Source organism: Oncorhynchus nerka, linkage group LG23 (assembly GCF_034236695.1).
Source record: "Oncorhynchus nerka isolate Pitt River linkage group LG23, Oner_Uvic_2.0, whole genome shotgun sequence".
Lineage (NCBI taxonomy): Eukaryota > Metazoa > Chordata > Actinopteri > Salmoniformes > Salmonidae > Oncorhynchus > Oncorhynchus nerka.
Genome location: NC_088418.1, coordinates 15,912,677 through 15,939,276, shown reverse-complemented (window position 1 = coordinate 15,939,276; position 26,600 = coordinate 15,912,677). Strand labels below are relative to the sequence as shown.

Sequence of the window (26,600 nt, the reverse complement as noted above, 5' to 3'; positions counted from 1 at the left end):
CAGGCTGCTCCAAGCAGACTGGCAGCTCTGGCTGCTCCATGCAGACTGACAGCTCAGGCTGCTCCATGCAGGCTGACAGCTCAGGCTGCTCCATGCAGGCTGACAGCTCAGGCTGCTCCATGCAGGCTGACAGCTCTGGCTGCTCCATGCAGGCTGACAGCTCTGGCTGCTCCATGCAGGCTGACAGCTCTGGCTGCTCCATGCAGACTGGCAGCTCTGGCTGCTCCATGCAGTCTGGCAGCTCAGGCTGCTCCGAACAGGCAGGAGGCTCCGGCAGCGCTGTAGAGAAGGAAGGCTCTGGAAGCGCTGAACAGGCGGGAGACTCCAGCAGCGCAGGAGAGGAGAAAGGCTCTGGCTGCGCTGAACAGGCAGGAGGCTCCGGCAGCGCTGAACAGGCAGGAGGCTCCGGCAGCGCAGGAGAGGAGACAGGCTCTGGCTGCGCTGAACAGGCGGGAGGCTCCGGCAGCGCTGTAGAGGAGGAAGGCTCTGGCTGCGCTAAACAGGCGGGAGGCTCCGGCAGCGCAGGAGAGGAGAAAGGCTCTGGCTGCGCTAAACAGGCGGGAGACTCCAGCAGCGCTGTAGAGGAGGAAGGCTCTGGCTGCGCTGAACAGGCGGGAGGCTCCGGCAGCGCAGTAGAGGAGGAAGGCTCTGGCTGCGCTGAACTGGCGGGAGACTCCAACAGCGCAGGAGAGGAGGAAAGCGCTGGCTGCGCTGAACAGGCGAGGCGCACTGAATGCCTGGTGCGTGGTGCTGGAACTGGTGGTACTGGATCGAGGACACGCACAGGAAGCCTGGTGCGGGGAGCTGCTACTGGAGGACTGGTGTGTGGAGGTGGCACTGGATAGACCGGACCGTGCAGGCGCACTGGAGCTCTTGAGCACCGATCCTGCCCAACCTTACTTGGCTCGATGCCCACTCTAGCCCGGCTAATACGAAGAGCTGGTATGTACCGTACCGGGCTATGCACCCGCACTGGAGACACCGTGCGCTCCATAGCATAACACGGTGCCTGCCCGGTCTCTCTAGCCCCCCGGTAAGCACAGGTCTCCTACCTGGCATAGCCACACTCCCTGTAAGCCACCCCCCAATACATTTTTGGGGCTGACACTCAGGCTTCCATCCGCGTCGCCGTGCTGCCTCTTCATACCAGCGCCTCTCCACTTTTTCCGCCTCCAGTTCTTCTTTGGGGCGTCGATAATCACCAGGCTGAGCCCAGGATCCTTTTCCATCCAATATCTCCTCCCAACTCCAGAAGTCCTTTGATCGCTGCTCCTCACGATTAACAGGGAGAGTTGGCTCAGGTCTGACCCTTGACTCTGCCACTCTCTCCCTGAGCCCCCCCCCGAATACATTTTTGGGGCTGCTTTTCGGGCTTCCTTGCCAAACGTGTTCCCTCGTATCGTCGGCTCTTATCTCCGGCTGCCTCTGCTCTCCTAAGTGCCTCCACCTGTTCCCATGGGAGGTGATCTCTTCCAGCCAGTATCTCCTCCCAAGTGTAACAACCTTTGCCATCCAACACGTCTTCCCATGTCCATTCTTCCTTACGTTTCTCCTGCTGTCGCTGCCTGTTACCACGCCGCTCGGTCCGGGTGTGGTGGGTGACAGGTTCACTTAAATTCAATTCCAAGGATCAGTCAACTCAATTCTCACTATTTAAATTCAGTTCCCGAGAGTGCAGGTATTCTTACTACCATTACTTAAAAACCAGGAATCAGTCACATCAAGAACATGTTTTACACAGGCCTTCTCTACACCAGGCTCAGAGCATTCACTTTTACGCCGTAGAATTCTAATGTCTTCACCGGTAGTGCTGTGAAAGCAAAGGTTAAGGGTTACAACACTGCTACAACTAGCAGGCAGACAGGAAATGGAATTGTTGGACATCAGCCATAACTCCTTCGATGTGTAGCTTAGTAATAATATTGTAAAACTACCGGTCCCTCAGTGCATTTCAAACACAGATTAAACCAGGTTTTTCCAATGCCTTGCAAAGAAGATGGGTAACAAAAAAACAAACATTGAATATCCCTTTGAGCATGGTGAAGTAATTAATTACACTTTGGATGGTGTATTAATACACCCAGTCACTACAAAGATACAGGTTTCCTTCCTAACTCAGTTGCCAGAGAGGAAGGAAACCACTCAGGCATTTCACCATGAGTCCAATGGGACTTTAAAACAGTTACAGAGTTTAGAGACTGGGATTGGAGAAAACTGAGGATGGATTGACAACATTGTAGTTACTCAACAATGCTAACCTAATTGACAGAGTGAAAATAAGGAAGCATGTACAAAAAAAAACATATTCCAAAACATGCATCCTTTTTGTAACAAGTCATTAAAGTAATACTGTATAAAAAAAAATGTGGCAAAGCAATACATTTTTTGTTCTGAATACAAAGTCTTGTGTTTGGGGCAAATCCTATACAAACACCTTACTGAGTACCACTCTCCATATTCTCAAGCAAAGTGGTGACTGCATCATGTTATAGGTATTTTTAATTTTTTAGTGCTTAGAACACTGCACCACTCTGGAATAATTATAAAGGACTGGGTCGTTTTTCAGGATACATTTTTTTAAGCTAAGTACAGGCAAAATCCTAGAGGAAAACCTGGTTTGTTCTACTTTCCACCAGACACTGGGAGATGAATTCACTATTCAGCAAGACAATAATCTAAAACACAATGCCAAATATACACTGGAGTTGCTTACCAAGAAGACAGTGAATGTCACTGAGTGGCCTAGTTAAAGTTTTGACTTAAATCTGCTTGAAAATCTATGGCAAGACCTGAAGATGGCTGTCTAACAATGACCAACAACCAATTTGAGCTTGAATAATTTTGAAAATAATAATGGGCAAATGTTGTACAATCCAGGTGTGGAAAGCTCTACCCAGAAAGACTTTCAGCTATTATTGCTGCCAAAGGTGATTGTAACATTTATTGACTCAGGGGATTGAATAATTACGTAATCAAGATATACTAGTGTTTTATTTTTCATAAATGTTTTACAAAGGTTTTAGTTCATCTACCACTTTGACATTAGAGTATTTTGTGTAAATCATTGACAGAAAAATTTAATTAAATCCATTTTAATCCCACTTTGTAACACAACAAAATGTGGAAAAAGTCAAGGAATGTGAATACTTTCTGAAAGCACTGTATCTGTAATATGACTGTTACACCATCCATTCTCCCTTTCCTATACAGTATTGTTTGTCTCTCTGACTGGGTAAGCAACTTGTCTTGTTCCTAGATCCTAGTGGTGATCAACTCTGTGGTGATCAGTAGATCCTAGTGGTGATCAGTAGATCATAGTGGTGATCAGTAGATCATAGTGGTGATCAGCAGATCCGAGTTGTGATCAACTCTCTGGTGATCAGTAGACCCTGGTTGTGATCAACTCTGTGGTGATCAGTAGATCCTAGTGGTGATCAGTAGATTCTAGTTGTGATCAGTAGATCCTAGTGGTGATCAGTAGATCCTCGTGGTGATCAGTAGATCCTATAGGTGGTGATCAATAGATCCTAGTGGTGATCAATAGATCATAGTGGTGATCAGTAGATCCTATAGGTGGTGATCAGTAGATCCTAGTGGTGATCAGTAGATCCTAGTGGTGATCAATAGATCCTAGTGGTGATCCTAGTTGTGATCAATTGATCCTATGGGTGGTGATCAATAGATCCTATAGGTGGTGATCAGTAGATCCTAGTGGTGATCAATAGATCCTAGTGGTGATGAATAGATCATAGTGGTGATCAGTAGATCCTAGTGGTGATCCGTAGATCCTGTAGGTGGTGATCAATAGATACTATAGGTGGTGATCAGTAGATCCTAGTGGTGATCAGTAGATCCTATAGGTGGTGATCAGTAGATCCCAGTGGTCATCAGTATATCCTAGGGGTGATCAGTCGATCCTAGTGGTGATCAGTAGATCCTATAGGTGGTGATCAGTAGATCCCAGTGGTCATCAGTATATCCTAGGGGTGATCAGTCGATCCTAGTGGTGATCAGTCGATCCTAGTGGTGATCAGTCGATCCTAGTGGTGATCAATAGATCGTAGTGGTGATCAATAGATCCTGTAGGTGGTGATCAGTAGATCCCAGTGGTCATCAGTATATCCTAGTGGTGATCAGTCGATCCTAGTGGTGATCAGTAGATCATAGTGGTGATCAATAGATCCTGTGATCAATAGATCCTGTAGGTGGTGATCAGTAGATCCCAGTGGTCATCAGTATATCCTAGTGGTGATCAGTCGATCCTAGTGGTGATCAATAGATCCTGTAGGTGGTGATCAGTAGATCCCAGTGGTCATCAGTATATCCTAGTGGTGATCAGTAGATCCTAGTGGTGATCAGTAGATCCTAGTGGTGATCAGTAAATCCGAGTTGTGATCAACTCTGTGGTGATCAGTAGATCCTAGTGGTGATCAATAGATCCTAGTGGTGATCCTAGTGGTGATCAATTGATCCTATGGGTGGTGATCAATAGATCCTATAGGTGGTGATCAGTAGATCCTAGTGGTGATCAGTAGATCCTAGTGGTGATCAGTAGATCCTAGTGGTAATCAGTAGATCCTGTAGGTGGTGATCAATAGATACTATAGGTGGTGATCAGTAGATCCCAGTGGTGATCAGTAGATCCTAGTGGTAATCAGTAGATCCTGTAGGTGGTGATCAGTAGATCCCAGTGGTCATCAGTATATCCTAGTGGTGATCAGTCGATCCTAGTGGTGATCAGTAGATCATAGTGGTGATCAATAGATCCTGTGATCAATAGATCCTGTAGGTGGTGATCAGTAGATCCCAGTGGTCATCAGTATATCCTAGTGGTGATCAGTCGATCCTAGTGGTGATCAATAGATCCTGTAGGTGGTGATCAGTAGATCCCAGTGGTCATCAGTATATCCTAGTGGTGATCAGTAGATCCTAGTGGTGATCAGTAGATCCTAGTGGTGATCAGTAAATCCGAGTTGTGATCAACTCTGTGGTGATCAGTAGATCCTAGTGGTGATCAATAGATCCTAGTGGTGATCCTAGTGGTGATCAATTGATCCTATGGGTGGTGATCAATAGATCCTATAGGTGGTGATCAGTAGATCCTAGTGGTGATCAGTAGATCCTAGTGGTGATCAGTAGATCCTAGTGGTAATCAGTAGATCCTGTAGGTGGTGATCAATAGATACTATAGGTGGTGATCAGTAGATCCCAGTGGTGATCAGTAGATCCTAGTGGTAATCAGTAGATCCTGTAGGTGGTGATCAGTAGATCCCAGTGGTCATCAGTATATCCTAGTGGTGATCAGTCGATCCTAGTGGTGATCAGTAGATCATAGTGGTGATCAATAGATCCTGTAGGTGGTGATCAGTAGATCCCAGTGGTCATCAGTATATCCTAGTGGTGATCAGTAGATCCTAGTAGTCATCAGTAGATTCCAGTGGTGGTGAGTTACGTTCAGAACCAAGCCTGTTTTATGTTGTTCAGCAGCTACCAACCTGTTGCTTTGTGTGTGTGTGTTTGTGTGTGTCTTAGTTCTGAGATCTAGGCCCCTCCTTCGCCTCAATAGCAACCCCCTCCCTCTCTGCTGAACAGGTTACCATAGAGACCGCCGGGTTCTGAAAGCGAGACTCTGTTACATATGCTGCCCTGGGCCTTTATCCCCCTAACACTCTACTCCCTATTTAACTATCTCTACTAGGGTCAATCTAGAAGAAACCTTGTTGATTAGTTTTGAATCATTGGTTAGTAAATCTGTGATGGAAACTTAGTGTTATAGTGTGTTGCTTCCGGACCCCCACCCAGCAAAGAACACCCAACCCCCACACTACCTTTGCCACCGCGGCTGAAAACAATCCTAGGGGAAACAGTGGTGTGTAGAATGTTTGTGCGTGATACGAAGAGATGCGGCGAGTGTCGTGTAGTGTGTTGATTAGCCTGATGGGTTGTTGGAAGGGAGGCCAGCGACATATTGCCACTGCCATTGTTTCGACAATAATGCAGCGCGGCAGACATTTTCTAGCACCGGGACTGATGGTGGAATTTTGCCACATTGCTTAAACATATACAATGAATTTAGATCAGCAGGTAAGCCGTAGAGGCTTGGGGCTTGGTTTCTACCATGTTAATAAATGACAGAGGGAAGGGAGATTTGGTTCACACAAACACACACACTAGTACTGACCAAAGCATGTTTCTCCCTCTACTGCTGTTTCCTATCACCAGTTATCCATTATCCATCGATCTATTCATTACTGCAAGGGTCCATGTGTATGTGTGAGCGTGCGTGTGCGTGTGTGTGTGTGAGTGTGCGTGTGTGTGTGTGCGTGTGTGCGTGCGTGTGTGTGTGAGTGTGTATGTGTTCTGGTACAGGAGGCTGGAAGGTAAGTTCTGGGTGAATAAAATTGTCCAGATTCCAAACACACAGGTAGGAGTGTCTGCTTTCATCAACCCTGACCACTGTGTGAGTGTGTGTGTGTGTGTGTGTGAGTGTGTGTGTGTGTGTGTGTGCGCCTGTGTACGTGTCTATTGAAATTCTATTAATGTATGAAATTCTATTAATGTAATTTTAGATTAATTGAATTTCAATTGACTTCCTGAATTGAGAAAAATTGACCGCAACCCTGGCATGTGTGTGTACTTGGGGTGTGTGTATTTGGTGTATGTGGAAGAATGAAAGGCTTTAAGTGCCGCATGGTATAAAGGTTGTCATCTAGGTGGATCTGCATGTGTGTAACCAAGGTGATGGTGTGGTAACGAGCGGCTGTGCATGGCGTGTTAATGAATGTCTGCCTTTCTCTCTCCTTCGTCTGGACGCTCCCAGAACACTACAACCCAGGTGGGTCTCTCCCTCTCTCCCCCTCTCCACCTCTCCTTCTCTCTCTCCTTCTCTCATCCACCTCTCCTTCTCTCTCTCTCTCTCTCGCTCTCTCTCATCCCCCTCTCCACCTCTCCTTCTCTCCCTCTCTCACCCCTGCGTGTGTGTGTGTTGTGTGTGCGCACGTGTGTGTGGGGGGGTTGCAGTCAGACGGTAAGTAAACTTCCTTCATGGATAAATGCCTGATGTTTCAAGTGGCTCTCCACTCAAGGACAGTACCATAATAATGCATTTTACTTGTGCCTTTCAAGATACCCTAGGACACTAAAAAAAAAATAGAATAAAATAGTAAATATAAACATGATATTACTAAGGTCAAAAAAAAATTAAACGCCCCCAAAAACCAACATAACCATACTGGAGGAAGACTTCAACAGCCCTCAGCATCCCCTTCACCATAGATAGATAGGGGAAAAAAATATTTCAAAAACAGACAAGCATGCAAGAGAGTGTGTGTGTGTGTGTGTGTGTGTGTGTGTGTGTGGGTGTGTGTGTGTGTGTGTGATTTTGCAGTATGTAGAAACCACACACATACAGCAACATGAGCAGACACCAGGTATAAAGATATAAAGGTCAGGTTGCAATAGTTACAGTCGGACGAAGTGAATGAATACGTCAAAATATTACAGGAACGCGTCAGTATAGGCGAGGATAACTCGCTAGTGTAGCAACGATTTCCAAAAGTACAATCACTGTGCTATTATGTAACTAAACACTCACTAGAAAGACTACATCTTCCTTTGATTGTTTATAGTGACAGTTCAAACCCGAAACAGACACTTATATTCACCGCACACAATCAATCAATCAGATGTATTTATAAAGGCCTTTCTACATCAGCAGATGCCACAAAGTGCTCATACATAAACCCCAAACGGCAAGCAATGCAGATGTAGAAGCATGGACACTACTGTTAGCTAATGTTAGCAAAAGTAGCTATGATGATTGATTGTGTTTGTCAGGACAACCACCCCATGCTCCTCTGTTGTGCTGACTGTGCTCTTGTCTTCCTTTAAGGTCTGGCTCACCTGATGATCGGCGACCAAGGTATGACCTATTACATCACTATGACATCACTTCCTGTTCCTGCTGTTCCCCCCCCATCACCACACCCCTTGCCCAAACCTCCTCCTCCTCCTGAAATGACCCAGACGCTGATCCAAGGTCAGGTTTGACTTTTCTCTCTATTGGGTTTAGGGCTAAGATATTGGGAGGCTAAACTGATCCCAGATCTGTGGTTAAGGTGAGGATATGGGTTTAGGGTGATCCTAGATCAAGGGCCAGATCCGTGGATGGCTTGGATGGTTTGTGTGTGTGCGTGTGCGTGTGTGTGTGTGTCGATTGCAGGTTCTCTGCCATATATATCTCCACATCCCGACCCCTCCCACTGCAATCCCTTCCCCTCCCATTGGCTCTTGCATGTGGATCTCCCCTCTTATATGCCAGTTTTCTGTTCATGTAGTCTTTAACATTGCATGACAATCAATAAAAGTGTATAGAAGCAGTGCTGTCAAAAACACCACCTTAACTCAGTTCTATCTGTACAGGCACTTTGACTACAACACAAACACACTACTACTACTGCTGCTACTACTACTACTACACAAACACACTACTACTACTACTACTACTGCTGCTACTACTACTACTACTACTACACAAACACACTACAACTATTACTACTACTACACAAACACACTACTACTACTACTACTACTACTGCTGCTGCTACTACTACTACTACACAAACACACTACGACTACTATTACTACTACACAAACACACTACTACTACTACTACTACTACTACTGCTGCTGCTGCTACTACTACTACTACACAAACACACTACGACTACTATTACTACTACTACACAAACACAATACTACTACTACTGCTGTTGCTGCTTCTACTACTACTGCCTCTACTACCTCTACTACTACTACCTCTGCTACTGCTACTACTACTACTACTACTACTACTACTTATTCAACTTCTACTGCTGCTTCTACTACTACTACTGCTGCCTCTTAACACCTCTGCTGCTGTTGCTGCTACTATTGCTGCTGCTGCTGTTCTACACCACCACTGCTGCTACTCACTGCTACTACTACCACTGCTGCTACTACTACTACCTCTGCTACTACTGCTACTTCTGCTGCTGCTGCTGCTGCTGCTGCTGCTACTGCTGCTACCACTGCACCCTTGCTACTACTGCTACTCCTGCTTCTTCTTCACTTCTCACTGCTACTGCTACTACTACTACTACTACTACTACTACTACTACTACTTATTCTACTTTTCTGCTATTGCTGCTACTACTACTACTCTTCTGCTACTGCTACTACTACTGCTGCTGCTACTACTGCTGCCACTGCCACTACTACTACTGCTGCTGCTGCTGCACTGCTACTACCTGCCTGCTACCACTACCACTGCTGCTACTGCTATACTACCGCTGCTGCACTGCTGCACCACTACTACTACTGCTGCTACTGCACTACCACTGCCTGCTGCCACTGCTGCTGCCACTGCCACCACCACTGCTGCTGCTGCTACTGCTGCTACACTGCTAGCTACAGCTGCTGCTACTGCTGCTAGCAGCGGCACTAGCTAGCTGCTGCTACTACTACTACTACTACTGCTGCTACTGCTGCTACTACTACTACTACTGCTACTACTGCTGCTACTGCTACTACTACTACTACTGCTGCTACTACTACTACTACTGCATCTTCACTACTTCTTCTACTATTACTACTGCTACTGCTACTTCTTCTACTATTACTTCTACTACTTACTTCACATACACTATTGTACTGTACTGGAACACACTACATCACACACTTTCAGGTAGTCAAACCCAGTTTGGAATACATCAGTGTTTGTGTCTGTTACATTCTAAACCTTCATACATCATAGTTGGTGGTTGGAGTGCCACTTAGTTTACAGTGTTGGTCACAGAGATATCTATGATACACAACAGTGTAATGGTGTTCTAGTAAACTAGAATTCTGCTCCATTAGGAGCATGTTGGTCTTGTTTGACGCCAGTGCTGCTTTTCTACCTTTTCAAAATGGTGCCTCTTCTTTATTTTCTTCTTACTTCATTTTTTTCTTCAATATTTCTTTCAAATGACCAACACTTACTCTTTCCCTCTCTCTTTCCCCTTCCCTCTTCAATATCTGTAGGAAAGCTCAGAGGTATACTTCTCCTTATTGCTTATGGCTATGTATGACTAAGAGCCTGAATGTATGGCTAAGAGCCTGAATGTATGGCTAAGAGCCTGAATATATGGCTAAGAGCCTGAATGTATGGCTAAGAGCCTGAATGTATGGCTAAGAGCCTGGATGTATGGCTAAGAGCCTGGATGTATGGCTATAAGCTTGAATGTATGGCTATAAGCTTGAATGTATGGCTAAGAGCCTGAATGTATGGCTAAGAGCCTGAATGTATGGCTAAGAGCCTGAATGTATGGCTAAGAGCCTGAATGTATGGCTAAGAGCCTGAATGTATGGCTAAGAGAGCCTGGATGTATGGCTAAGAGCCTGAATGTATGTCTGTGAGCTTGAATGTATGTCTGTGAGCTTTTCTGCTTGGCTACAAACTGAAATCATTTAAAATACTGTATGTGTTCTAAATTGGAATGTGTCTTTGTTCATGTAGCTACACACTTAGAAGAAAAGGTGCCATCTAGAACCTTTTGGTTCCAGGTAGAACCCTATTGGGTTCCTTGTAGAACCCTTTCCCCAGGGTTTTCTACATGGAAACCAAAATAGCTCTACCTGGAACCAAATAGGGTTCTCCTATGGGGACAGCCGAAGAACCCCTTTGGAACCCTTTTTTCTAAGTGTTTACTGTACATGTATGTGAGGTGTTTGTGTGCGTGTGCGTGTGTGTGCGTGTGCGTGCATGCGTGTGTGTGTGTGTGCGTGTGCATGCAGAAATGTAATGGCAGTCAGAGGGAGCTGACGTAGCCGTCATCTCAAAATAAAGAGGCTTTCTGGAGCTGACTATCTGAAATGAGTTTCTCTGAAGAAGCGAAGGGGGGTGATTGTCTGTGGATGTGAGATAGGGGAGGGGGAGATAAAGAGCGGGGGGAGAGAGAGATATGTTAAGTCCTTAGATGTGTTGGGTCTATCTCCAAAGTGCCAGTCCTACTCCAGTCAAACTTATTCTGACGTGTGTGTGTGTGTGTGTGTGTGTGTGTGTGTGTGTGTGTGTGTGTGTGTGTGTGTGTGTGTGTGTGTGTGTGTGTGTGTGTGTGTGTGTGTGTGTGTGTTACAGAGAGGACAAGCTCTATTTCAGAAACCAGACACACAGACACACATACACCTTTTTGGTTACTACATGATTCCATACTATTTCATAGTTTTGAAGTCTTCACTATTATTCTATGTAGAAAATAGTAAAAATAAAGAACAACTGCTGAAAGAGTAGGTGCGCCCAAACTTGTGGCTGGTACTGTAAATAATAGTTTTTTTTCCTGATCAATCTACACACAATTCCCCCTAACGACATCACAATACCCCATAATAACAAAGCAAAAAACAGTTTTTCATAAATGTTTGGAAAAAAACGTATAAAACAAAAATATTACATTTACATAAGTATTCAGAACCTTTACTCAGTACTTTGTTGAAGAGTCTTCTTGGGTATGACACTAAAATCTTGGCAAATATGTATTTGGGGAGTTTCTCCCATTCTTCTCAGCAGATCCTCTCAAGCTCTGTCAGGTTGGATGGGGAGCATCGCTGCACAGCTATTTTTAGGTCTCTCCAGAGATGTTCGATCGGGGTCAAGTTCGAGCTCTGGCTGGGCCACTCAAGGACATTCAGAGACTTATCCCAAAGCCACTCCTGCATTGTCTTGGCTGTGTGCTTAGAATCGTTGACCTGTTGGATGGTAAACCAACCGCAGTCAGAGGTCTGAGTGCTCTGGAGAAGGTTTTCATCAAGGATCTTTCTGTACTCTGCTCCGTTTGCTTCAGGCCAAAGAGTTTAATCTTTGTTTCATCAGACCAGAGAATCTTGTCTTTAGGTGCCTTTTGGCAAACTCCAAGCGGACTGTGATGCTTTTTTTTACTGAGGAGTGGCTTCTGTCTGGCTACTCTACAATAAAGGCCTGATTGGTACAGTGCTGCAGAGATGGTTGTCCTTCTGGAAGGTTCTCCATCACCACATATTAACTCTAGAGCTCTGTCAGAGTGACCATTGGGTTCTTGGTCACCTTCCTTATCAAGGCCCTTCTCCCCCGATTGCTCAGTTCTAGAAAGAGTCTTGGTGTTTCCAAACTTCGGCCATTTAAGAATGATGGAGGCCACTGTGTTCTTGGAGACCTGCAAAGCTGCAGAAATGTTTTGGTACCCTTCCTCAGATCTGTGCCTCGACACAATCCTGTCTCGGAGCTCTATGGACAATTCCTTCGACCTCATGGCGTGGTTTTTGCTCTGACATGCACTGTCAACTGTGGGACCTTTATATAGACTGGTGTGTGCCTTTGAATTTACCACAGGTGGACTCCAATCAAGTTGTAGAAACATCTCAAAGATGATGAATGGAAACACGATGCATCTGAGCTTCACAGCAAAGGGTCTGAATACTTATGTATATAAAGTATTTCTGTTTTTTATTATTAATACATTTGCAAAAATATATATTTTTTAAAACTGTTTTCGCTTTATCATTATGGGGTATTGTGTGTAGATGGCTGAGGATTTATTAAATCCATTTTAGAATAAGGCTGTAATGTAACAAAATGTGGAACAAGTCAAGTGGTCTGAATACTTTTAAAAGGCACTGTATATTTTTAGATGTTATTTTATTTACAATATTAGCGAGGGTCAAGTGCCCAACCAATAGACCTTATCCAGAAAGGGGTGCAGCATAATTCAGTTGTAACTGGACCAGCTGAAGTAGTCAGATCATTTATTATAAATACATTGTGTTATTGATGCCCATTCCGGAGCTGTTTCCCACTTTATCATCATTTCTTAATGACTTGCTTTAAGGGCTTTGTGTGTGCGTACGTGTGCCCTGGGATAAAACTGATCTTATCCAGCTGAAGACAAAACACTGGGCTCTAACTGGAGAGATTGTCAGAGAGATTGTCAGAGAGAGAGAGCTGTAGGTGACAGACAAGATTGTAGGTGTTAAGTAGTGTTAGAGGCTAGTGTGTACTGTATATTTGAATGGTTTCAGTTGTAAGGGGCTAGGCTAGGGTGTACATATTAAGGGTTTAGAGTGTAACTTGGTTCATAATAACATGATCATATATTCTAGAGCTGGACATCCATCAGTATGTGTAGGTGAGTGCCTTAGCGTAGGCGTGTGTTGGCATTTACACATGGTGTATGTGTGATGTGTAGGTTTGAGTGCACAAAACATTAAGAACACCTGCTATAGACATAGACTGACCAGATGAATCCAGGTGAAAGCTATGACGTCACCTGTTGTTTTCTGTCATGCTGTTCCTTTGTTTTCCGCAGTGTATTTCTGTATTGTTTTAGTGATTCACCACAGTGAAGGCGTAGGCTCAGGTTTTCTGGTTCTCTGTGTTTTTGGTTGGATAGGATTCTCAATTTCTTTCAAAGGTTTTTGCAGTTTTCATCAAACCATTTGTCATTGTTGTTATTTTTTTGTAGGGTTTCTGCTTGAATTGAAATGTTACAATGTTAGCTGATAGTTCAAATATAGTGTTCAGGCTTCCTACTGCTGTATACACCTTCACTTTTGCAGGGGAACATTTTATCCAGGAAGTTCTCTAGGAGGGATTTGTTGGTCAATTGTTTTTGTGGTAGGTTTCTACACTACCCTCCATCAGGCTTTGATGCCTCATGGTTGAGTATTGCTCTGTTCAAGTAGATGTGATTTTTCTGTGATCTGATAGGGGTGTCAGTGGGCTGACTGTGAACGCTCTGAGAGACTCTGGGTTGAGGTCAGTGATAAAGTAGTCTACAGTACTACTGTCAAGAGATGCGCTATAGGTGTACCTACCGTAGGAGTCCCCTCAAAGCCTACCATTGACTATATACAGAGTTGTGACCCATTTTTGTTGGTTGTTTTGTCATAGTTATGTCTACGGAGGCATATTGGAGAGGGGGTCCTGTCACCTCCAGGTCTCCCTGTGTGCTATGAATGTCGGGTTCTTGACAAGTTCTGGCATTTACTGTAGGTCGCCACAAACTAGTACTAAATGTCCCTGGACCTGGAAATGGTTGATCTCCCCCTCTGTCTCTCTACCTCGCTTCCTCCGGTTCTCTCTCTCTCTGCTTCTCTCCATCTCTTCCTCTCACTCTCTCTCTGCTTCTCCCTCTCTCTTTCTTTCTCTCTCTCTCTCTCTCTCTGCTTCTCCCTCTTTCTTTCTCTCTCTCTCTCTGCTTCTCCCTCTCTCATTCTCTCTCTCTCTCTCAGGTAGTGTAGTCACCCTGCTGTTTCTCTATCCTCCATTTTGATTTAGTACAGCTGTCCCTGATAATGTACTGTTCACTCAATCACTCTCTCTCACAGAAGCACACACATGCACCAGTGGAGGCTGCTGAGGGGAGGATGTCTCATAATCATGTCTGGAACGGAGCAAATGGAATGGTTTAAAACGCATGGAAACCATGTGTTGATGTATTTGATACCATTCCAATAATTCTGCTCCAGTCATTACCACGTGGCCATCCTCACCAATTAAGGAGCCCCCAACATCCTGTGACACGCACACACACACACAGCTGTAGCCTAATTGCACGGGGTTGCCATGGAAATGACAAATGAGTATGTGAGAGGCTGAGGAGAGGAAAGAGCCTTTACATCAGCTGCCGTGTGTGATGTGATAGAATGGTGAACTGGCCCACCGATGTCCTGCTGTCTGGTCTACTGATTGACTGGTTGGCTGACATCTAATGGTATGAATGTAAATGAGATCTACAATGTAATGGTGGTGAATGGGTGTGTGTGTTTCATTGTAAGAAATTGGTTCCTGTCACACTCAGCCCACACTCTCCCTCTCGCTCTCCCTCTCCACGGTAAAGACTCACCGCAGGCTCTGAGTTGGTAATAGCTTTCCTGACACAAATACACAAAAATGTACACACACTCACATGCTGTGAGGGAGGTAATTACCAGTGGCGTGTATTCGTGGATGCAGAGGGAAGCGGTTTGACCAAATACTGGACCAATAAAAAAAAAAAGTAAGAAATCAAATAAATGATCTTTTGTCTCTCTGTGTTTTCATAACTATTTTTAAATTCTGATCTAACCGTAAATCAATATGTTGTGCCACTGGCCTGAGACGATTGAAGTTCAATATGTAGCCTAGCAGGCTAACTTAGCTGGTTCATTGTTGCCTATGCGAGGAAGTCAGGCTAGCAAGCATTTTAGCGAGGTAGCCTTTGACAACAAAAACTAAGACAGAGCTGACCATTTTGCCAACATGAAAGAGAGTGTGGCATTGTCCTTCAGCTAGACTACAAATAGGCTGAAGCCTTTTTTGTTTTACTTGCACATGTCACACACGCACGCACGCACACACACACACAGACACACGCACACGCACGCACACACACACACAGACACACACACGCGCACGCACACACACACGCACGCACGCACACAGACACACAGAAATCAGTACCATGGACAGCCACATTATATATAGCAACATTGATTGGACTAAATGGTTTTTGGTATCTGTACGTTTGTTTTCACTGTTTTAAGCTACGTACATACAGCCTTGTTGATTTGATGTTTAAATGCTTAAGTTGAAATGGTGCTGGAATAGCAGAGGCAGTGTTCCTGTGCTCAGTAGTTGATCAGTAAACTGTGGAAAACAGGAACTTCCTGTTTGTATGTCATGTACACGTAGCTGTTTGTATGCAATGTTCTTTTAGTGGACTTCACCGGACAGATGTTTTGTGATGAAACAAACGTATGTGTAGTTGAATTTATTCCGCCACAGTGTGACTGTTGTCTTTATGTTGTCCCGGCCTTATTGTATACCATTGTGCCGTATGAACAAATGGGTTACAGAGCAAACAACACAATTATCACAACATAGGTTGGGCTTTTTTACCGGCTTGGCTTGGCTTCCTCAGTGTTTTTACCCATGTAACACTACTGGTAATTACACCCAGAACACACACACACACAGACACACACACACACACAGACACACACACACACAGACACACAGACACACACACACACACAGACACACACACACAGACACACACACACACACACACACACACACACACACACACACACACACACACACACAGACACACACACACACAGACACACACACACACACACACACACACAGACACACACACACACACACAGACAGACACACACAGACACACAGACACACACAGACAGACACACACACACACACACACACACACACAGACACACACACACAGACACACACACACAGACACACACACACAGACACACACACACAGACACAGACACACACACACAGACACACACACACACAGACACACACACACACACACACAGACACACACACACAGACACACACACACACACACACACAGACACACACACAGACACACACACACACACACACACAGACACACACACAGACACACACACACACACACAGACACACACAGACACACACACACACAGACACAAACACACACAGACACACACACACACAGACACACACACACACAGACACACACACACAGACACACACACACACACACAGACACAGACACACACACAGACACACACACAGACACACACACAGACACACACACACACACAGACACACACACAGACACACACACACAGACACACACACACACACACAGACACACACACACACACAGACACACACACACACACACAGACACACACACAGACACACACACACACACACAGACACACACACACAGACACACAGACACACACACACACACACACAGACACACACACACACAGACACACACACACACACACACACACAGACACACACACAGACACACACACACAGACACACAGACACACACATACACAGACACACACACAGACACACACACACACACAGACACACACACACAGACACACACACACACACACACACAGACACACACACACACACACAGACACACAGACACACACACACACACAGACACACACACAGACACACAGACACACACACACACACACAGACACACACACACACACACACACAGACACACACACAGACACACACACACAGACACAGACACACACACACACAGACACACACACAGACACACACACAGACACACACACAGACACACACACACACACACACACACACACACAGACACACACACAGACACACACACACACACACACACACACACACACACACACAGACACACACACACAGACACACACACACAGACACACACAGACACACACACAGACACACACAGACACACACACACAGAGACACACACAGAGACACACACACACAGACACACAGACACACACACACACACAGACACACACACAGACACACACACACACAGACACACACACAGACACACACAGACACACACACACACAGACACACACACAGACACACACACACAGACACACACACACACAGACACACACACAGACACACACAGACACACACACACACACACACAGACACACACACACACACACAGACACACACACACAGACACACACACACAGACACACACACACAGACACACACACACAGACACACACACACACACACACACACAGACACACACACAGACACATACACACAGACACACACAGACACACACACACACACACACACGATCACACAGACACACACACACAGACACACAAATGCCACACATTACACACACACACACACTGGCACACACACGGGCACACACACTGGCACACACACACAGCACACACACACTGGCACACACACAGACACACACAGACACACACACTGGCACACACACTGGCAAATGCCTTTCTATTAACATTCACACACACTGGACACACACACACACAAACACACACACACACTGGCACACACACTGTCACACACACTGGCACACACACTGGCACACACACGGGCACACACACTGGCACACACACAGGCAAATGCCTTTCTATTAACATTCTCACACACTGGCATACACACACTGGCACACACACTCTGGCAAATGCCTTTCTATTAACATTCACACACACTGGCACACACACACACACTGGCACACACACACTGGCACACACACTGGCACACACACTGGCACACACACACTGGCAAATGCCTTTCTATTAACATTCACACACACTGGCACACACACTGGCACACACACACTGTCACACACACGGGCACACACACTGGCACACACACACAAATGCCTTTCACACACACACTGGCACACACACTGGCACACACACACTGGCATTACACATTGGCACACACACTGGCACACACACTGGCATACACACTGGCACACACCACAACTGGCACACACTTTCATTGGCACACACACACTGGCACACACACTGGCACAACACACTGGCACACACACCGGCACACACACACACCGGCACACACACACTGGCACACACACACTGGCACACACACTGGCACACACACTGGCACACACACTGGCACACACACTGGCACACACACACTGGCATACACACTGGCACACACACTGGCACACACACACTGGCATACACACTGGCAAACACACCGGCACACACACCGGCACACACACCGGCACACACACTGGCACACACACACTGGCATACACACTGGCATACACACTGGCACACACACTGGCACACACACACTGGCATACACACTGGCATACACACTGGCACACACACACTGGCACACACACTGGCACACATAATGGCACACCCACTGGCACACACACACTGGCACACCCACTGACACACACACACTGGCACACACACTGGCACACATAATGGCGACTTACACACACTGGCATACATTTGATTATATTATGCTGAATTATATAGCATGGCTGGTTGCTGATAGGTACTTAAGAACACACACACACACACACACACACCATTCTTCTAAACAAGATGACAGATTTTATAATGACTGTTGAATGCATCAAAATGCGAAGCATCACAACATATCCTGCTGGTTGAATGTCAACCCACTCATGAATGATCCATCCAACTCATATCAGATTACTGGATGAGCAAACAAAGAGTAAGATAGGAACGTATCTCAGGTTATTAGGTTTCCATTTGTCACCAACATTGCTGTTTACACATTTAACATTATGTCCATGATGTTATATTATAAATATTATAAAACATTAACAACATTGACTGGTCTCTGTTTCTCTTTCTCCCCACTTGTTGACCCATCCCTCCATCCTTCCATCCAACCTCCCTCCCTCCCCCTCCAGCCCGTGAGGACGACGTAGCAACCTTTAAGGGGTCAGAGTATTTCTGCTATGACCTGTCTCCCAGCCCTATCCAGTCCTCTAGTGATGAGATCACCCTGAGCTTTAAGACCCTGCAGAGGAACGGTCTAATGCTCCACACGGGCAAATCAGCCGACTACGTCAACCTGGCCTTAAAGAACGGAGCCGTGTCGCTGGTCATCAACCTGGGGTCCGGGGCCTTCGAGGCCCTGGTAGAGCCGGTTAATGGGAAGTTTAACGATAACTCCTGGCACGATGTCAAGGTCACACGCAACCTGAGACAGGTAACCTGGCAACGGCAGGGGAGGGGCGAGATGAAAAGGGGGTTATAGAGAGGGAGGGTATAGAGAAAGGGGTTATAGAGAGGGGGGGTATAGAAAGAGGGGAGATTATAGAGAGGGGGTTATAGAGAGTTAAAAGAGGGGGTTATAGAGAGGGAGGGTATAGAAAGAGAGGGGGTTATAGAGAGGGAGGGTATAGAAAGAGGGGAGATTATAGAGAGGGAGGGTATAGAAAGAGGGGAGATTATAGAGGGGGAGGGGTTATAGAAAGAGGGGGTTATAGAGAGTGAGGGTATAGAGAAAGGGGTTATAGAGAGGGAGGGTATAGAAAGAGGGTTATAGAGAGGGAGGTTATAGAAAGAGGGGGTTATAGAGAGGGAGGGTATAGAAAGAGAGGGGGTTATAGAGAGGAGGGTATAGAAAGAGGGAGATTATAGAGAGGGGGTTATAGAAAGAGGGGGTTATAGAGAGGGAGGGTATAGAAAGAGGGGGGTTTATAGAGAGGGGGTTATAGAGAGGGAGGGTATAGAAAGAGGGGGTTATAGAGAGGAGGGTATAGAAAGAGGGGGTTATAGAAAGAGGGGGTTATAGAGAGGGGGTTATAGAGGGGGGATAGAAAGAGGGGGTTATAGAAAGAGGGGGTATAGAAAGGGGGGGGTTATAGAGAGAGGGGTTATAGAGGGGGGTTAAAGAGGGGGTTATAGAGAGCGGGGTTATAGAGGGGGATGGAAAGAGGGGGGGTTATAGAGAGGGGGTAGAGAGAGGGGTTATAGAGAGAGGGGTTATAGAGAGAGGGGGTTATAGAGAGAGGGGGTTATAGAGAGAGGGGTTATAGGGAGAGGGGTTATAGGGAGAGGGGGTTATAGAGAGAATGGGAAAGCGATAAAGAGGGTGAATGAGGGAAAGAAAGGCAAAGAGAGGGTGTGTGCATGAGTGAGAAAGAGAGAGAAAGAGGGTGTATTTGTCTTAAACTCACTGTGTGTGTGTGTGTGTGTGTGTGTGTGTGTGTGTGTGTGTGTGTGTGTGTGTGTGTGTGTGTGTGTGTGTGTGTGTGTATATTAGCGTCAGGGCTGGGGGCACTATTCTTCTGCTAACTGTAGTCTTCTGCTGTTTGCCTGTGTGTACCAACCACTAACTACTAACTGTACTTACTAACCTGCTAGTAATACTAACTAACCTCCATCCATGGAATGTGTCATACTACTAACCTGTTGCCTTCTCCTAGCCTTCTCCACTCCTCTCTAACCTCCACTGGCCTTCTACCTTTTCTTTGTCCTTTACGGATGTCGTTCTGTTCACACTTGTTGCTCTCCTTCCTCCCCGTCTCCACAAAGCACTCAGGCATTGGACACGCTATGGTAAACAAACTCCATTGTTTGGTAGATATAACTCTAATCCTTTCCCAGTTTCGGTTACTGTGTTATTTTCTGAGCCGTAGAACAACTAAAACTATACTAGAACAGGATGATGGCGGTTGGTACTCTCGGCTTAACACTCCCCTCCTCCTAGCCCCGCTATTTTTTTCTACCTTTCCTTTGACCTTTTTCCGACGTTCACTCCATCTCCCCATTGTTGACATGTAGGCGTGTCCTGATTTGGCTCTTTCCTCAGCTGCACGCGATTGGCCGCTCCCCCTGCATGGTGCAACTTCAGGTCCTGCCTCTCTGATTTGTCCATTTAACACAGAGACAGAGGCCAACCTCCCTCCCCCTTTTTAATTTTCTCCTATTCTTTTTCTCCATTCCTCCTCTGCATGCTGTCCATCCTGCTGCTGAGCCCAGGCTCTTCTGTTGTTGTTTGTTTATCTTCCTCTTTCTGTTGACTGCATGCAGCGAGAGGCGGCTGCATGTGTGTGGAATGACTAACCCATTTAACACTGTGTGTGTCAGTGTGTGTGTGTCAGTGTATGTGTCACATCATTCAGACCTGCTAATCTGACTAACTCCCCACACACACTCTAACCCACAACCCCTACCCCTCACACACTCCAACCCTCAACACTATCATCACTACTAGCATCATATTTATCACTAAACTCAACACTACTAACAGCACTAACACCATTTACTATCAGAATATTAACTAATACCTAATACACTAACAGATTGTGGCTGCTGAGCCTCAACATATGCCTGAATAACCTGATTAGCTACTTATGCTAATGCAATATAGCCAGGGTAATCCTGGTTAGCTACTTATGCTAATGCTATATAGCCAGGGTCATCTAGGTTAGGTACTTATGCTAATGCTTTATAGCCAGGGTCATCTAGGTTAGGTACTTATGCTAATGCTCTATTGCCAGGGTCATCTAGGTTAGGTACTTATGCTAATGCTCTATTGCCAGGGTCATCCTCGTTAGCTACTGATACTAAAGATAGCTACAACCTGAGCTGACTACACATGCTACTGTAATCTACTCGGTGGGTTAGCCATTGTTGCTAATAAACTAGGCAAGCTTGTTTGCGTTTTATAGAACCAATGTTATTCCTTTGGTTGTTCTCATGGCATGTGTTTCTAGCTCCAACAGTGCAGTAGTACCTAGCAATAATAATAAAAAATATACAAATAAACTATACACACATCATCCAGAAAAGTTTTAAACAAAACATTTAATTTAATTAAGAAGCATCAGAACGAGCAATGTCAGAGTCCGGAATATAAATATATACGTATATATATATATATGTATATATATTGTACATTATAGACAGTACATTAATATAAAAGGTGTGTACAGCAGTAGTTATATAGGATGAGCCATGACTAGAATACAGTATATACATACAGTGCCTTCGAGAATGTATTTATAGCCCTTGACTTATTACACATTGAAAATCTGTGGAAAGACTTGAAAATTGACCGCCAAAGAATAGGAGAAAATCGCCAAATCCAAAGCTGATACAGACATGCCCAAGACAACTCAAAGCTGATACAGACATGCCCAAGACGACTCAAAGCTGATACAGACATGCCCAAGACGACTCAGAGCTGATACAGACATGCCCAAGACGACTCAGAGCTGATACAGACATGCCCAAGACGACTCAGAGCTGATACAGACATGCCAAAGTCGACTCAGAGCTGATACAGACATGCCCAAGACGACTCAGAGCTGATACAGACATGCCCAAGACGACTCAGAGCTGATACAGACATGCCCAAGACGACTCAGAGCTGATACAGACATGCCCAAGACGACTCAGAGCTGATACAGACATGCCCAAGACGACTCAGAGCTGATACAGACATGCCCAAGACGACTCAGAGCTGATACAGACATGCCCAAGACGACTCAGAGCTGATACAGACATGCCCAAGTCGACTCAGAGCTGATACAGACATGCCCAAGACGACTCAGAGCTGATACAGACATGCCCAAGACGACTCAGAGCTGATACAGACATGCCCAAGACGACTCAGAGCTGATACAGACATGCCCAAGACGACTCAAAGCTGATACAGACATGCCCAAGACGACTCAAAGCTGATACAGACATGCCCAAGACGACTCAAAGCTGATACAGACATGCCCAAGACGACTCAGAGCTGATACAGACATGCCCAAGACGACTCAAAGCTGATACAGACATGCCCAAGACGACTCAAAGCTGATACAGACATGCCCAAGACGACTCAAAGCTGATACAGACATGCCCAAGACGACTCAGAGCTGATACAGACATGCCCAAGACGACTCAAAGCTGATACAGACATGCCCAAGACGACTCAAAGCTGATACAGACATGCCCAAGACGACTCAAAGCTGATACAGACATGCCCAAGACGACTCAGAGCTGATACAGACATGCCCAAGACGACTCAAAGCTGATACAGACATGCCCAAGACGACTCAAAGCTGATACAGACATGCCCAAGACGACTCAAAGCTGATACAGACATGCCCAAGACGACTCAAAGCTGATACAGACATGCCCAAGACGACTCAAAGCTGATACAGACATGCCCAAGACGACTCAAAGCTGATACAGACATGCCCAAGACGACTCAAAGCTGATACAGACATGCCCAAGACGACTCAAAGCTGATACAGACATGCCCAAGACGACTCAAAGCTGATACAGACATGCCCAAGACGACTCAAAGCTGATACAGACATGCCCAAGACGACTCAAAGCTGATACAGACATGCCCAAGACGACTCAAAGCTGATACAGACATGCCCAAGACGACTCAAAGCTGATACAGACATGCCCAAGACGACTCAAAGCTGATACAGACATGCCCAAGACGACTCAAAGCTGATACAGACATGCCCAAGACGACTCAAAGCTGATACAGACATGCCCAAGACGACTCAGAGCTGATACAGACATGCCCAAGACGACTCAAAGCTGATACAGACATGCCCAAGACGACTCAGAGCTGATACAGACATGCCCAAGACGACTCGGAGCTGATACAGACATGCCCAAGACGACTCAAAGCTGATACAGACATGCCCAAGACGACTCGAAGCTGATACAGACATGCCCAAGACGACTCGAAGCTGATACAGACATGCCCAAGACGACTCGAAGCTGATACAGACATGCCCAAGACGACTCGAAGCTGATACAGACATGCCCAAGACGACTCAAAGCTGTAATCGCCGCCAAAGGTGCTTCTACAAAGTATTAAGTCAAGGATGTGAATAGTTATGTATTTTTTAAATTTTTTTAATGTGACAACATTTCTGAAAACCTGTTTGAGAGAAAAAAAATCTATTTAATCCATTTTGAATTCAGGCTGTAAAAGAACAAAATGTGGACTAAATCAAGGGGTATGAATACTTTCTGAAGGCCCTGTGTAAAGTGGGTGGAACAGTATGTAAACATTATTAAAGTTCAATGACTATGTACATACAGTAGGGCAGGAGTCTCTACAGTACAGGGTGGAGTACCAGGTGGTTCAACAGGACATTTGAGGTAGCTTCAGTATTAGCTAGATATTTTAAATTAGGAACTTATCTTGAAAGATTTTTGGACTGCAGCCTTTTTAGCCCAATCAAGGGACTCGTGACTCGACTCGAACTTGAGTATAAAGGACACAGACTTGGACTCAGATTTGTATTTGTTCTGCCTGCAGGACAGATCTGCTGCCCTGAGAACAGAGTTGGTTCCGTAATACTCTAACAAGCCCAAACCACCTCATCACACAGACAGGAAACAGGTCCAAACACGCTAGACAAATAAAAAAGAACAGAAAAACACAGAAAAATCACACAAACCAAACAACAGATAGACCAATCAGAACACAGACCTAACACAGCTAGACCAATCAAATCACAGACCAGTTCAATACAACTGACCAATCAATCCAATCAACTGACCAACCAACCACAGCCAAGACCAGAGCACCTCCCCAGAAACCTACCAAGTCAGTAAGGGGGCAGACTAATTTGGCAGGATAGCGCGTTGCGCTGCGTTTGGTGTGAGTATAGCGTGCCCTTTCCCTGTGCTTTGTTGCATAGGTGACCATCTCCGTGGACGGCATCTTGACCACTACGGGCTACACCCAGGAAGACTACACCATGTTGGGCTCAGACGATTTCTTCTACGTGGGTGGAAGTCCCAGTACTGCTGACCTCCCTGGATCTCCTGTTAGCAACAACTTTATGGGCTGCCTTAAAGAGGTGGGGTGTACACACACACACACACACACTAACCCACTCTTACTCATCTATACATTATACACACATGCATTCACACATCTACATATGCGCATATCACAGTCACATACAAAGCTAGGCCTACAGGTTTATCCACAGGTTCATGATCTCATACAGTGTACTCGGTAATATTGTACACAGATACACACACATCTCATACAGTATATATGTTAATAATGTACACAGATACACACACATCTCATACAGTATATATGTTAATAATGTACACAGGGAGGTGCACACACATCTCATACAGTATATATGTTAATAATGTACACAGATACACACACATCTCATACAGTATATATGTTAATAATGTACACAGATACACACACCTCATACAGTATATATGTTAATAATGTACACAGATACACACACATCTCATACAGTATATATGTTAATAATGTACACAGATACACACACATCTCATACAGTATATATGGTAATAATGTACACAGGGAGATGCACACACATCTCATACAGTATATACGGTAATGTACACAGATACACACACATCTCATACAGTATATATGGTAATAATGTACACAGATACACACACATCTCATACAGTATATACGGTAATAATGTACACAGATACACACACATCTCATACAGTATATATGGTAATAATGTACACAGGGAGGTGCACACACATCTCATACAGTATATATGTTAATAATGTACACAGATACATCTCATACAGTATATACGGTAATAATGTACACAGATACACACACATCTCATACAGTATATACGGTAATAATGTACACAGATACACACACATCTCATACAGTATATATGGTAATAATGTACACAGGGAGATGCACACACATCTCATACAGTATATACGGTAATGTACACAGATACACACACATCTTATACAGTATTTACGCTAATAATCTACACAGAGACACACACATCTTATACAGTATATACGGTAATAAGACACAGAGAGATACACACATCTTATACAGTATATACTGTAATAAGACACAGAGAGATGCACACACATCTCATACAGTGTATACTGTAATAAGACACAGAGAGATGCACACACATCTCATACAGTATATACGGTAATAATGTACACAGATACACACACATCTCATACAGTATATATGGTAATAATGTACACAGGGAGGTGCACACACATCTCATACAGTATATATGTTAATAATGTACACAGATACATCTCATACAGTATATACGGTAATAATGTACACAGATACATACACATCTCATACAGTATATACGGTAATAATGTACACAGATACACACACATCTCATACAGTATATATGGTAATAATGTACACAGGGAGATGCACACACATCTCA

At 45.1% G+C, this 26,600-nt stretch overlaps 1 protein-coding gene across 2 annotated transcripts in view; it reads left to right on the top strand.

Moving 5' to 3' along the window:
• Positions 1–26,600, top strand: part of LOC115106344 (neurexin-1a-like) — an 84,419-nt gene that overhangs the window by 5,627 nt on the left and 52,192 nt on the right. Inside the window, exons 2-5 of one of the 2 annotated variants that reach the window (XM_029628974.2) lie at positions 6,821–6,835; positions 7,892–7,921; positions 19,299–19,600; positions 25,068–25,229. In XM_029628974.2, coding sequence (XP_029484834.1) covers positions 6,821–6,835; positions 7,892–7,921; positions 19,299–19,600; positions 25,068–25,229 — 509 coding nt within the window. Of the gene's footprint in view, positions 1–6,820; positions 6,836–7,891; positions 7,922–19,298; positions 19,601–25,067; positions 25,230–26,600 lie in introns of those variants that run through there. The other variant, XM_065007899.1, reaches the window with a different exon arrangement.